General features: G+C 42.0%; 1 protein-coding gene across 10 annotated transcripts in view; it reads right to left on the bottom strand.

The window, feature by feature from the left end:
• Window positions 1–14,716, bottom strand: part of hectd1 (HECT domain containing 1) — a 98,541-nt gene that overhangs the window by 62,585 nt on the left and 21,240 nt on the right. For all 10 annotated transcript variants that reach the window (XM_028821341.2, XM_028821346.2, XM_051919997.1 and 7 more), the window contains exons 3-11: window positions 12,887–13,121; window positions 12,530–12,757; window positions 12,141–12,422; window positions 9,997–10,267; window positions 9,730–9,806; window positions 6,484–6,582; window positions 6,276–6,390; window positions 3,969–4,143; window positions 1,612–1,750 (exon numbers count right to left, since the gene is read on the bottom strand). In XM_028821341.2, coding sequence (XP_028677174.1) covers window positions 1,612–1,750; window positions 3,969–4,143; window positions 6,276–6,390; window positions 6,484–6,582; window positions 9,730–9,806; window positions 9,997–10,267; window positions 12,141–12,422; window positions 12,530–12,757; window positions 12,887–13,121 — 1,621 coding nt within the window. The remainder of the gene's footprint in view (window positions 1–1,611; window positions 1,751–3,968; window positions 4,144–6,275; window positions 6,391–6,483; window positions 6,583–9,729; window positions 9,807–9,996; window positions 10,268–12,140; window positions 12,423–12,529; window positions 12,758–12,886; window positions 13,122–14,716) is intronic.

Raw genomic sequence — 14,716 nt, 5'->3', positions numbered from 1 at the left:
CAATGGCTCATATCTAATCCAAGTACAAGCAGTCACACTGGATTTTTGATCTTTAAGAATATTTACAACAAATGAACAGAAAAAAGAAATTAGGAATTTCTTAAGTCTTACTAATTCTTAACAGCTGCTCACAAGCACAAAGTACACAATTTATTTCCACATTTGCAGAACGGACGTATTGGCAAATAAAATGATACACTAAGGGTCTCAGTGGTGTGGACTCAACTAGCAGCACTGGACACTGCAACCCAGAGCTTGAACGACCAGGGAAATAGGAACACAGAGCTTAGTAATAATTTACAAGCTGAATTTAAAAGAAAGTTATTTCGTATCTCATTACATATGTTAGTTACACCATTATCTTTATAACGCACTGGTGAGGCCTCATCCAGGGTCCTGTGCGCAGTGTTGGTCTCCATAAAGACACAGCAGTGCTAGAAGACGTCCAGTGAAGAGTGAAATGGGCTGAAATCAGGACTGCAGGGGATGAGTTATGAAGAAAGATTAAAAGGGCTGAGCCCATTCAGTTTAAACAGAAGGTGTAGAGTGAAGTGTTAAAAATGATGAAGTGAATTAAGTCCAGCATATCGAGACGGTGACTTTAAAATGACTTCATCAAGAACATGGGAACACAGCTGGAAACTTAAGGGTAAATTTCACACAAAAGTTAGGATGTTTTTCTTTTCACAGAGACCCAGAGACACTGGAATAAGCGACCAAGTAGTGTGGCAGACAGTCGGACTTTATGGACCTGCAAAACTCCATCTGATGTTATTTTAGAAAGAAGCAGGCAGGACTGGAGGAATGGCCTGTTCTCATCCAGATTGTTCCAATGTTCTTTATCAGTGATTTTCTGCACAGTCTCCCAGTAAAGCTAGATTTAGATTTTATTATTTATTGACTCAGATTTGACTACAGTGCAGTGCGGAATAACACAACCTGCACTTTCAGCACACTGCAGTCAAATGCTCAGCCAGAAAGAAAATCAGCAACAGCAAATATTGTGCAGTCGTATAAACACACAAATCACATGATATGAATGTCGCATTCCCACCTTCTTTTTGCTTTGGCTCGTCTTTATTCCTTGTTCACTGCAGCTTTTTTAACTCGATTCTTAATTGGACTGCATTTCATCCTCTAATAAGAAATTGATTTCAGCGAGTTCTTAAGCTGCTAAGATCCTGCTGGCATCTCAGTGTCTAATAAATTCTTGAAGAGCTTATTTTACAACTTGTTTCTTTTAGAACTTTCTGCTGCTCGTATCAATTTCTCCCTCCTCAATATCATCCGTAGGAAAAGCCGTTGTACTTATTTTGCTCTAATCTGGATGTATAGGGCAGGCTGCTAGTATGTTTTTACATTATTTAATTCTAATTGGGATGTGAAACGCGTGCTGCCAACAGTTTAACCTTTTTGATTTCAGCCATCTACAAATATTTTGTGAGTTTGGGGGAGCCGGTGGGATCTTTTTGATATTGCACTTTTCATATTCTGTCGTTTCCCTTTGAACTCTTCAGAAAATAAATTATTTACAACATAAAATTAAATGATGTGAATGTCTTGTATGTGACACAAAACAGCAGGTTAAAGGAGACAAAGGTGAAGTCCTACCTCCTGGTCAAGGACAGTTGCTGTAATTTCAACTAATACAGTAGGTAAATTATGGCCGGCATCTGAATCACAAACTTCTTTCAGCAAAGCTTCAGAGCAGTAATGCACCATTTTCCTGATGAGAGCAAGACTCGCCTTCCTGTAGGGTGGGGGGGGGGGGAAAAAGAACAAAATGTCCACTCTGCACAAGATACGTTCACATCTTAATTCAAATCTCTTACTTCCTGTTATGCGTCTTTCTACTGGGGAACAACCTCATCAGTCGAACCAAAAAAAAAAAAAATCCACATGTCAAAATAAAACTCATTAAATAAATTGGCCCCCGTCCGTCAGCTTTCCTGTGTGGTACCCAAGAAGGTCAAAATTAGAATGGCCAGCAGTATAAATGGTAAGGGAAACAACTGCACAAAGAATGTGAAAGAAGGGGGTAAAGCAAACGATCAATTTGTGAAAATGTAGAAAATGAACGTACAAATCCAGTCGACAGTGATATAAAACCAATCTGGATCCTGGCAAGAATTTGTAGATGAAAGAATAAGCACCGTCAAACTCAAGATAAAGAGTGCTGAACTGGCAAATGTCTACTGTGCAGTTAAAGCTGCAACTAAAAAACAGATGATGAGCAGATCTTACCCATCATCCTTTGTCTATGGCAGGTTACAGTTTGGGAGAAAGAAAGCTTAGCTGGGGAGCAGACATGGGTGTCACACGGCGTTTGTGGAAGAATCATTTTAGGGTAACATAGCATTCATCTTAAAGAAATAGCATCAAGGATTAATACATTTCGGGAACCAGATAAAGGTCAAGAGAACAACAAAGTGGACTGAAAGAGGAGTCCTGCAAACAACCAGAATGGACGGTTGTGATATGCACAGAAACGTCAAGGGTGGTGGCTCAACTCAAGGGTATAAAGAAGAACTTTGGTTTTATACAAGTCATTAGGGTGTAAACCAACAGACCAAGCAGAGTGAGATAGATGTGTGCACCGATTCACACTGTCATGTAAATTCAATAGTTTAGAAAATTGTTTCTCTGATCATTCTGACCAGGCTGTAACGGACTGCTTCTGATCAACGCTCCCTCCAAGGCATTTTGACAAGGAGTAATTAAAAGATACAATGAACAGTTTTTCTCCTGCCCGATTACTGATTTGTCCTGTTAGTGGAGGTTTCTTTCTTTAATAAGATGTTAAATTTCTACCACACATTAAAGCATACAGGAAATGCCTGCAGAGCTTAAAGAGAGGATTGTGCCAAAGCACAGATCTAGGAAGGGCTTAATAAAAACTTAAGTTTCCCAAGTGCACTGTGGCCGAGAGAGTTCTTAAATGGGCAGCTGGCCGCCCAGACAAACTGAGCTATCGGGGAAGAAGGGCTTTGGTGAAAGAGGTGACAAAAAAGGGTCCCACAAAAGCTGTGTGAAGATGGGAGAAACTTCCAGAAGGACAACCATCCCTGTAACACTGAACCATCTAAGCTTTATGGCAGAAGCCTCTCCCCTGTAGAAGACACTTGAATGCCAGCTTGGAGTTTACAAAAAGCCACCTGAAGGACTCAACGATTCACTGGTCTGATGAAGTGTCACGTCCGGAGTACACCTCCTGTGCAATACCACTCCAATAGTGAAGCATGGCGGCGGCAGCAGCATAAGGGACTGGGAGACAAGTCAGGGTTGAGGAAAGGCTGAACGAAGCAAAGTGCAGAGAGCGCTTAATGAAAATCTGCTGAGTGCACTCTGGACCTCAGACTTGGGCCAAAGGTTCACCTTTCAACGGGACAAAGACAACACAGGAGCGGCTTAGGGGCAACTCTGTGAAAGTCCTCAAGTGGCCAGTCAGAGCACCAGTTTGAACATCTCTGAAGTAGCCGTCCACCAATGGCCTCCATGGAACATGGCAGAGCTTAAGAAGAAAATAGCAGAAAATCTCCAAATCCAAACATGGAACTTGTCAGGTCAAACCCAAGACAACTCCAGGCTGGAACTGCTACCAAAGGGGCTTCAACATCAAACTGAGTAAAGGGTCTGGATACTTATGCCAATGTCATATCAGCTTTCTATTTTTAGCAAGTTTTAAAAAGGTTCTAGAACTGTGGTTTTGCTTTGTCGTGCTGAGTATGTTCAAAATTCTGATGAACAGGGGCACCATGGGATATAATCCATGCAGTGGCCAACTAGACGGTATATTTACTCTGCCAGGGGATGTTATTGGACACACACAGCATTAGATGGCTGCCTTTGGCCACAACCCCTCATAATGTTTAAAATATCTCCAAAAAGCATTTTCTTCTTGCTTCTTTTTCCTCCTTCTAAGTAATTTGAATCAATTACTGAACAGAACTTTGATCGTGTCTACTCACCTTATCGAAGGAAGCATCGTTTGCTGAAAAGTCTGTGCAAACACAGGCAGCAGACGCTTCAAGTAGAGAGGCGCCATTTCTGGATCCCCCTTTGGCTCATTGCTCTCCTCTTCCTCTTTATTCACATCTTTCTTCTTTTTGTCGTCTCCTTTATTTACTGGGCACATCCAGTCTCCTAGAAGGAGAACAGCCGTTTTAAGTTTTCAGCATCACTAGCCAGGCCTACCAAGTAAGTTCTTGCAGTGAGGAGGGTGTCTGATACGTTAATGCAGTGACCTATGATGGATGAAGGGTGGTTTTCTAATAATGCGTTAACTTTAAGAGATAAAGGCCTTCAAACATGTATCCACACTAGTGATTTAAATAAAAACAAAGCTTGAGGGTGAGGCTTAATGAGGTGGCGGTATATTTATGTTTAAAATTTCAACTCTATTACTAATATCTATACAGGTCGGCCCTTGCGATTCGCGGGTTTATAATTCACGGATCTTCACCAATAATTGACACAGCAGCCCTGCTAGTGAAAAAGGACTGCAAATCCCAGCAACCCCATGAGTACCATGTCATTGGAAAGAATGTGAAAGATAAGGGCACTAGTGTCTCTTTGTTCCAGTGCTTCACTACAAAAATTACAGCTTACAATTTTCTCTGGATTTATCTTCTTGTCCTGCGCCTGGCTTAACATCATCTTTGTCTGGGAGTGCTACCAACTTCTGTAAATCCTTACCTATGTTGGCATCAAAGCACAACAAAACTTTACTTAACTTTCTGGAGGCTGTCCACAGGAGATTTCATCTCATAACTGCACCACCACTATCTGCATCCACGGAACTGTCTCGTCAGCCAGCTTTACACACGTCATTAGAATGACCGATGCATAATCAATCCCACGTTTCTTGCATCTTTCTGCATCTCATTTACAGCAATAACATTTGGATATACAGTATTTGTGGGTGCAAAACATTTTTGTAAATATTCACACTAGCGGGTTCCTGTGCACTAAACCCCCACAGTTCAAAAGGGGTTACTGTCCTGGCTTTCTTTTCATAGTGGACTGGTGGTCTAGCGCCAGCATTTAGTACACAAGAGTCACCTCACTATAATCTACTCAACAAAGTGGAAATGCAATCCACAATGCCAATGACATCACTTGTGACACGCTCACTCAAGGGCGTCAACTCTCAACACGCAAATTCCAAGGTGTCTCTCATATGTACGAATAAAATGCACTGCATTTTCCGTTCCAACAGATGGCACTTACAACTGACACCATAACCTAACAAAGGACATTTTAAATAGGAAAAAAATGACAGTAGCACAAAATGGGAGACAGAGGAAGTGCTAAAACCTCTGAAGGCCACCAATTGTTACACAGAGAGAAGTAGCTGGTGGTCAGACTGCAGGGGTCTCAAAATCAAGTTTATAGGAGACCATAATGCCCTCCTTGCAGTGTATCTGTTAAAGGATTTTATTTATTTACACCATTTATTCCTGCTGCCATTCTGCGACATTAACGAGTGCAGCTCACCAGAAGGTTTAGGGGACTCGAATGAGATTAGCACTCCATTTTTTTACTCCTCTGTTTTCTCTATTCAAGTTTTCCTTTTTCTAAGTTATTGTTATTTTGAGTGACTATTTCTTTTAGGATTCTCAACAGGATGTTCCACCTGATGCAAATTTATTACAACATGAATTACAAAAGATGGCACATTGTGAACTTTAATGCTGAATACGCCCAGCAGACAACTTCTGGACTGACAGAAAATGAGTTGTTTTTTTTTTTATAGTGCCAGATGCATAACAAATTTACATCACACTCCTCGATATCTATAAGCTGCAGGTCAGTGTCACAGACTGGGAATGGGACGACAATGATTTATTAGGAGCTTCATTATCCTTGTATTAAAAATCAAAAATGGCCATCTTTACTTATTTAACATTTAAAGGGAGAATAAATACACGTCAGCTCCCAAACAGAAAATGTATTCCAACTTCAGTGTCCTCCCTGTTCGTTGTATTTATTATGGGAGAAACGCCATTTTTGAAGTCGAGAGCGCACTCAACAGCAGCAGACCCATTCATGTCTAAAGTGCAAAAATCTAAACCCAAGAGCCATCCTTCTTGCCAAATCTGGTAGAACCTCCAAGTGGATGGATGAAGATGACGGCAATTGCGTGTTTTGGTTAAGTGGATGAAGCAAAGTGAACCCCCCATCGACAAATCGTTCACTCCATGGAAGGCCCCAAAAAGTGATAAGACAGATATTGCTGTATTCATTAGTTTTGTTTTTTTTGTTTTTATACCAACCTGGAGACTGCAGAATGGCAACCACTTCACTGTGACCCCTTTCCCTCGCTTTGTCCAGAGGTGTTTTACCATCTTCATCTCTTAAATCTGGGTTTGCTCCATGTCGCAGCAAAGTCTGAGAGTAAATGATTCGATTAGTAAAAACAAACGTCAGGCAAAGTCGACTTTTTCAAAATACGTTTGGAAGAAATACAGAAAGAGAACCAACCTTTGCCACCTGAGGCCTGCCAAAGCAAGCTGCATAATGCAACGAGGACGATCTCTGACCTCGGTTGACATCTGCCCCTCTTTCACATAAGAATTCAACCTAAAAATAACAAATTAACACCAAAAGATGAGGGGTGACTTAAACGTGGTTCATCCTATGGTCCACCATTCTGCAGATCGTAGACTTTATACAGTTGCAAAATACAAGACACATTATCCAGTGCTGTAAGAATTCCACACGATTGTCCTCATAAATTTAGGATTCAAATACCTTCTGTGACTCGAAGAAAAATCCACCAAGAGTACTGGTATTAGATAAAAATCAAAGGACAATGAAAAGAAATCACTGCGGCTTTAGAGGTTCAGTTTAAGTGGGCTAGGGTATCACTTTAAAAAGTACTAGCAAAAACTCAAAAATATTTTTGGGCAGAAATACAAAATCACTGTTCCTCATTTAGTCATGTTTCATTTTTATATCACACTACTCTTACAAATTGTCTCCCACATCCCACTGACTGACTTGCTAGCAGCATACAGTTGTGTGTCGCCTAATGACAGCACATCGTGCCAAACAGTGCGCCGGCGTGTCTTAAGTGGCGGGCGCGTGCCTCTGTGTCTGATGTTTCCACCGTGATGACTTCATACAGAAGGCTCCACGTCCGCATCGCTGCATTCCACACGCCAGCAGCACCCTGGGTCACGCCTTTGTATTATTTTCATCATAATGACACATCAAGCAAACACCTTACCTGAAGCTAGTTTGACCTCAAGTAACCGAACATAACATTAGTGTAATACATACATCACAAACATAACAATTCTTCGTATACATTAATATTAATACTGTAACACAACTTCTAACAACGGCATTTCATCAATTTTCAACTTTATATACTGTTATCTCAATGGAAGCTCCGTCGTTAAAACACGTCGTGGCTAGATGGGATTCTGTTAAACGAGCCAACTGTATGACAGAAAATGAACCCTTGACTTTTACAATCTGAAATACTTTAAAGGTAAATAATGTTGAAATTTAAAACAAATCCCAAAACGTTATTTTTTAGACATTACAGTTTTATTTCTTCCATATAAACTGAAATAAGGTTACTAGTCTTGATGTACAGAGTATTAAAAGAAAATCGTTAGAAAAAATTAAAACTAAACTTCCACCCCACCACACTTAGGCCATTATACAACAATATCAGCCATCGCAAGGCATACTGTATACGTCATTGTGTTTGCGTTGTGTCCCTAAACTGTTCACTAATGTTTAACTCAGGTGCTATTAGACAGTAAATAGGAGTTGACGAATCGAAAAATCCATGTGAACGCTCAAGCATCCACAGCTGAAAACATGATAATGTCTTCTAACCTTGATAAACTATATAATATCTTTATGTGCATTTTTATAAACTTGAAGTAGCAAATCAACAGCAACCTCTCACTTCTCCAAATAGTACAACCGGAAATTGACATTTCACATTCTGACTTCAGTGAGTTCACAATAAAAGGAAAAAACATGAAGAGGACCAGCCATTCAGCCCAACGGCCTCAGATTGTGTAAAATAACACCAAGTCAAGAAACGACACAACTTTGAGCTTTGAATAGTCCAAGTGCACGTGAACACTGTATACAATTCCTCACTAATGGCCTATAACTTGTGGGAACCTTTTTTACACTGTGGTGTGTTGAGAAAGTAACAACACTTCAAGAGAGAACTGCTGAATTAAAAACCTGATTAAGGAAGGAAGGATAAATTATGGGACGCCTTCTGGACCCGCTGGATGCGGAAGTGGAGGAGAATATGAAGACAAAACGTATGAGCAACTAGCATAGCGATGGACTTAATGGGAAGTCCGTCTGTTTTGCTTGTGTTATGCATTTGTGAACCTCCGTTTACCAGCTGTGCTTTACCTCCCTTTATCTTTTTCATTGGAAGTTTTAGCCTTCACGTTCCTCTCTCTCTGTTGCCAATTTTTCTCAGGCACTCCAGCCCTGTTGTGGACGATGTGATGGACCAATGTACGCCACTATGTATACGGTTTATAATCTCATGCCAGCCACAAGTGAACACCAGACGACATTACAAAAGCAGAAAGACGGGCATCAGATGGACGGACATCTTGTTTTATTTATTTATTTATTTATTTATTTAATATAAATAGAGATAGAGAGAGATGCTGCAAACCCTCTTTCTGACACGCTAGCACTGGGGACTTTCAGCTAAAGAATCACTGAGCAGAAGTGTGTCGAGAAACACTCCCGGGACTCCTTCATACCTGTGCCAATATGCCTTTATAATGCCTCAATGGGACTTTAACTCTTTCAGGGCGGATGTCGACTTTTGTTGAAATTCAGGGATGGAGGATGGTAATCAGCTGTAAACAGTGACAAAACTCGGCGTTATGTTTTATTTCGACTGTCTTTAAAGTTAGCTTTGTTCATTTGACCGAGATTTCCTGCACGTGTGTGAATAGCGAAAAGCAAACACCCACTCAAATGGCATCGACATCTGGCGAGAGAGCAAAGCGAATGAAGAAAACAAAATACTCAGTGGACGATGTTTTGCGTATCATATCACTGAGTCGGACTCTGAGATGTCGGATTTTGATGTCAGTAATCTGAAGATCGGAAACAAAAGTGAAGGGACCAGCGTCAGCTGATCGTGGTGCTGCACATGTCTGTGTATGCTAACGTTCAGCTGGGAGGACTGCCTCTTACAATGTCAAGAGGTACAAACCAGATTGCGTCACACTGCGACCACTACTGCTCTTCACGTATTCCTGCTGGTCACTGAGTTGTCCCCGCTGCTGCCAGAGTTGCCAAATGGGCGCCGACAGCAGCCACGGCATGCAGCAAAGGATGTTTCATATTGATTTCTGTGGTTTTTCAGAAAACTGGAAAAATATTCAGCCCTCAAAGAGTTAACTGCCAAGTCACAGTATTCTTTTTTTGAAGATAGATTTTTGTTATTTTCCATAGTATTTCTTGAGCTTCAATAAAAAGCTAAATTTCCTCTTGGGCTAAACAAACTACATACTAACTACCTACCTACTTATTGATCTCTCCATATATCTAAAATATCAGAGGGCCCCATTCTTCAGCGTCTACATGTGTAATTAAAATAAAACATTTTCACTTCACCCAAACACTCAGATTCAGAACAGATTCATTATACAGCGGACACCATCATTAAATGCAAGTACAGATCAAAGTGTTACAAGTTACAGGAGACTAAGCTCGTACCATTTCTTGTGTTCCAAATGCAGAGGCCCAGTTCAAAAGGGTTTGTCCTACATCATCCATAAAATTAACTTCAAAAGCTACAATACACAAAATGAAATTTATTGACATACAAAAAAGCAGAACAATTAAAAATGATACCATGAAACAAAGCTTACAGTCAGTAGCCTAAAGATAACTGTCACAACTGTGTTAGCTACTAGTAGAGTGGCCCAAAAAATCACGATAAAAAGCCATTTCTCTTCAAATAAAATACAAATGAGAAGTTACCTCCTGTGTCAATAGCATCAATTAAAGCATCAGTATCTTTACTGCGAATACAGTCGATCAGCTGTCGATGAGATCGTTCCCCTGAACTATCCAGCCTTCTCAAACCAGGGATTCGTCCTGTTGATCCAGCGCTGGACTTTGGTAAAGCTTTTCTTCCTTCAAACAAAAGCACCAGAAGGAGGTCTACCAGGCGCATGGTGTCCAACACGCATCTTTCGTCACCCTGCAGGGCACTTTCCATAGAATCTGGGAGCTCAGATCTTAAGAGATCCTAAGAAAACAGAAACATTTAACAAATTATCTGAAAGCAAAAACATGCCAAGATACGATAACGGTACTAAGGCTTTCACATTTACGGCAGGACACCGAGGACTTGCAAATCACACCCGCACATTTCAGACACATTAGAAGCTACAAAATGTTTACTGGAGCTGAAACCTGAAATTTGATTTTAGCCTCAGAGTAAAGTGAAAATAAAAACGGTAGGTTAAAGAATCATCACCCACACGATTACATTAAAAATTCTCATGAAACATACAGTCAATGTCTCATTACACGACTTCAAACCTCAAGACTGCAGGACAACTTTCCAGGACAGATTAATATTTCCAAACTATCGCAAGTTCACTCCTTTTTTCTGACAACTAATAACATGATCAATGGTGCCACGCAAAAGCTTTACTGGCAGGGCAAGTTCAGCTTCAATATACTGACCCTTTCTCATCTTCTTCCATTCTGTTGTTGTATATAAATCATGTGACAACAGACAGACGAGTCTCCCCTGCTCTTTAAGGTTCAAAATACGTGTTCCCAATTCCTCCAAGCTGAATTATATGCGTTGTATGCACGTTCATTGGCTATCAGCTCCCACCCAGATACCAGCCTGACCCTACAAATCTGTTTGCATTTTGTTAGGGTGAGCTGCAGACTAGTTGGGCCGAGTCACTGGATATGTCAGGCTATGCAACTGGAAATTAACTGGAGTGTGCTGCACCAAGACTACGTAAATGAAGTCTGCAAATGCAACTCGCAGGTTGGTGGGAGGATTGGCACTCCAGCCACTGTACAAAAAAAAAAAAAAACGTCACAGTGTTCCACTCCATTCAAACGAGAGTTGTGCTGAGGTGTCACCTGTTGCACAGCTGCACTTGGGTCCTAACGTGGGGTCCTGAGGTGGTCTGTCGTGTTATCAGTGCATACTCTAAACCTCTCTTACATTTATTACACTCGTACCAGCTCCACTCCACCTGCTGGACACATGCAGTTATAGCCACTAGCTCCAGAGTAAATGCACAGATATCTTTACCAAATATAAAGAAGGAATCAAAGCAATTCTAATTACAAGTCCGTGCAATTCATAAATGCCAACAAACTGGGGTAGATGGTGGGCCTCGTCCTGAATATGCCCAAATTGGGAGAGCTCTGTGGGTTGTGATAGTTGGCCGGGACGCCCGGAGGATGGAAGAATGGGGGGGAAGACAGCTATTTTTGGACACTGTCTCCTCCAAAATGCTAGATGGCAGCTCCCATGGAATGTAGCGGTGCCCAAGATTCCCTGGGACTTGGAAGTCCAATTTCTCAGCCCTGTTGAGCACCATGGGTACTGCCAGGAGGAGCTATAAAAGGATCGGAGGACACATGCCTCGTCCATAGCCTGGAAGTACTCACAAGTCACAAGGACAGAAGCTCCAAAGTACTTCCGGGAAGAAGAAAAAGACCCGGAAGTGCTAACCGGTCACGTGGGCGGAAGGACAGAAACACTTCTGGGTCAAGGACTATATAAAGGACTGCTGGAGACCCTGCAAGCGAGCCGGAGTCGAGAGGAGTAGGACAGAGATTTATCATTATTGTTATTGGTGGCTGTGGTGTGTGAAGGGCTTTATTTAAAAGAAGAAATTAAACTTCTTGGTGTTTTAACCCGTGTCCTGCGTCTGACTATTGGCAAAAAGAGGGCAACAGTGCCACATAGCGTCGACCCATTGACAGGCTCTTTCTGTTCGGAGTTCTTTCTAGTGATTCTAACAAATGCATTTTCTAACAAGGGTTGGGAATTTGGCAGATGCCAATTTCAATTTTAACAAAGCAAACAGTCAACCTTGTTACAGGTGTCTGTAAAACGGAAAGCCTGGAAACTGGCGACTTACATGTGTAACAAGAGGCGATCCTCTACACAAAGTAGAAAGCAAACTGACGATGGTTGACACTTGGTTGCTAAGCTTGGAATCCGCCGCTGTTGCCGTTGCTCCAGTAGAACTCCTGCCAGGTTTGCAGGTCGAGGACGGGCCGGACACGCTACCACCTGCTGCTGCCATCCGGGACAGCAATTCTTCTGTCAGTCCATGTTTGGCTAAAGGTGCAGGATCAACTCCACGGCGAGTGAATCTGTCAGCTAGTGAAGCAAAGCAGCGCAGGGCACCATCAGAAACCTACTCGAGGCAAGGAAAGGGGACATGAATGAGAGAAGCAAGGTGCACGAAGAACAAAACCAACCTACTGCACGAACTTCCCAGAGAAAAAGTGGCAGACGTTCTACCTGGTGATCTTCATGTTTAAGCAGACTCGACAAGGACTCCACGCAGGTTTCTAATGATGAATCCTGAGGCTCCATTTTTCCACATAACCTGGAAACCACCGCCATGGCAGAGTGCAAAGTATCTTTATGAACAAGATGGCCACTGTCTCGTATAAAGCTCAGTACACAGTTTAAACCGCCAGCTTCAAATACAGCACCAGATTCTCGAGTGCATATCAGTTCAAGAACCTAAAAGTATCAAAATAAGTAAATAAATCATTTTTTATTCATTAGCTACACACCAAAAATAAAAAGGCCACTGTTAAAAGTCTCAATGAGAAAAACAATTTTCAAAATCCCACTTCAGGTGGTGCTCACCTTCACACACTGCTCAGCGAGGTCTCTGCTGGTCCTGTTATTGAGCTCGACGACAACTAATCGATTACAAAGTGCTTTGATGGCTCCATCGACCCCAACTATCCTCCGGGTACATTCAGCTGACACATCCAAGTAATACGTGATGGCCCGCGCGGTCACTTCTAACACGTTGTCTGGAGCACTTTCATCCAAAAAGATTTTGCATAGTGCAGGCAGAAAAGTACGAGGAGGGCACCTGCATTGGAAAACAAAAGAAAACAAATTCAGCCAACAATAGGTTTTCAATTGTCACTCATTCTACAGTGCGCTCTTCATGGTGAGCACCAGTACACAAAAGAGAACGTGAAAAAACAAGGCAGTGGAACAGAGTTTAGGCCAGTGGGTCACACACTGGTATGTGAGGAAGCACAAAAAAAAGATTGGGAGCAGCCAGTGTGAGCAAACGCGGAAAGAAAGAGAAGCTGCATCAGGCTACGTCTACTACGATTTAAAAACAGCGTTTTTTAAACTAACCATCTCTGTTTTCACATCATTTACAAAAGCAGAATGGCAGAGAGCAAGAGTGGCATAGCCATCCATTTACATTGAGTATACGCATATTGGCACAAAATCCTATAAAGGATTGGTAAACACCACCGACCTCAGGATTTGTCACAAAACAGTAGCGACCAGTAAATTATTTGGCTTTTGCACATGCGTGCAGCATTCAAGTGGGACAAAACGCAATTTCGATACATACAGGTAAGCAACACAACGAGCGTCACAGAAAGCAACTCCTCTGACTCTACCATGTTGGAACGTGGCTTTCTTCAAGGAAGGGCAGCCAATCAAATAATGAGACACTGTAATGATCAGGATCCAATCAGGGAAGGGCCACGGAAATAAGCAAGAAAAAGATTAGAGGTCTGCATTTTCAAAAACTCTTAGCTTTTCAACGACGCACGATACAATGCTGAGCCAGAGATACAAGGCTCTGGAGAGCGTTTTTCAAAAGTCTCCATTCTGGAGAAGTGCAGACGAAAGGTGAAAATGGAGAGTAGCAGTAATGTGGACTAGTGCTGGATTAACACTTGCAGTACATTTTGACTTCTGTATCGACACCAACTTTCAGGCCTCAGAACCAAAAACAGTGCGGAAGCAATTGATAGATAAAAAGCACCTCTTAGTCAAGCTTTCCATTGTGCCTGGCCACTCGCCTCTTTCCTCTTAAAGCAGTGAAGTTCAGATTGTGTCAACGCATTAAGGGGATGATGGTAGCCTCCTGTAAACACTCCGGGGAAGGAGAGCTGCCCGTGAAGTCACAATTGCATTGAATCAATAGCAGGGGCTTTTCCTGTGAAGTACTGATTGCATCCAAGTGTGTCCTTTCACTACGTAAAGCCTACAAAATGGACACTTGTTCCACAAATGCAACAGTGAGTGTCAAAGGTCAAAATGGGGAATTGAGAGGAAATCTGACATTTCTTTCCAATACCAAAAATCCTACAATGCTGGTACTACACCAGTTTCTTGGTACTGAACCGCCGCCCCAGTCTGAGGTCAAGAGCGCTCTGGAGCAGGTTTTCATCCAGAATGTCTCTGTACATTGCTGCAGTCATCTTTCCCTTTATCCTGACTAGTCTCCCAGTTCCCCACAGTATGATGCTGCCACCACCATGCTTCACTGTAGGGATGGTATTGGCCTGGTGATGAGCGGTGCCTGGTTTCCTCCAAACGTGACGCCTGGCATTCACACCAAAGAGTTCAATCTTTGTCTCATCAGACCAGAGAATTTTCTTTCTCATGGTCTGAGAGTCCTTCAGGTGCCTTTTGGCAAACTCCAGGTGGGCT

This window comes from Erpetoichthys calabaricus, chromosome 16 (assembly GCF_900747795.2).
Source record: "Erpetoichthys calabaricus chromosome 16, fErpCal1.3, whole genome shotgun sequence".
NCBI classification, from domain to species: Eukaryota; Metazoa; Chordata; class Cladistia; order Polypteriformes; family Polypteridae; genus Erpetoichthys; species Erpetoichthys calabaricus.
The sequence above is the reverse complement of the archived record's forward strand: the minus strand, read 5'-3'. Positions and strand labels throughout refer to the sequence as shown.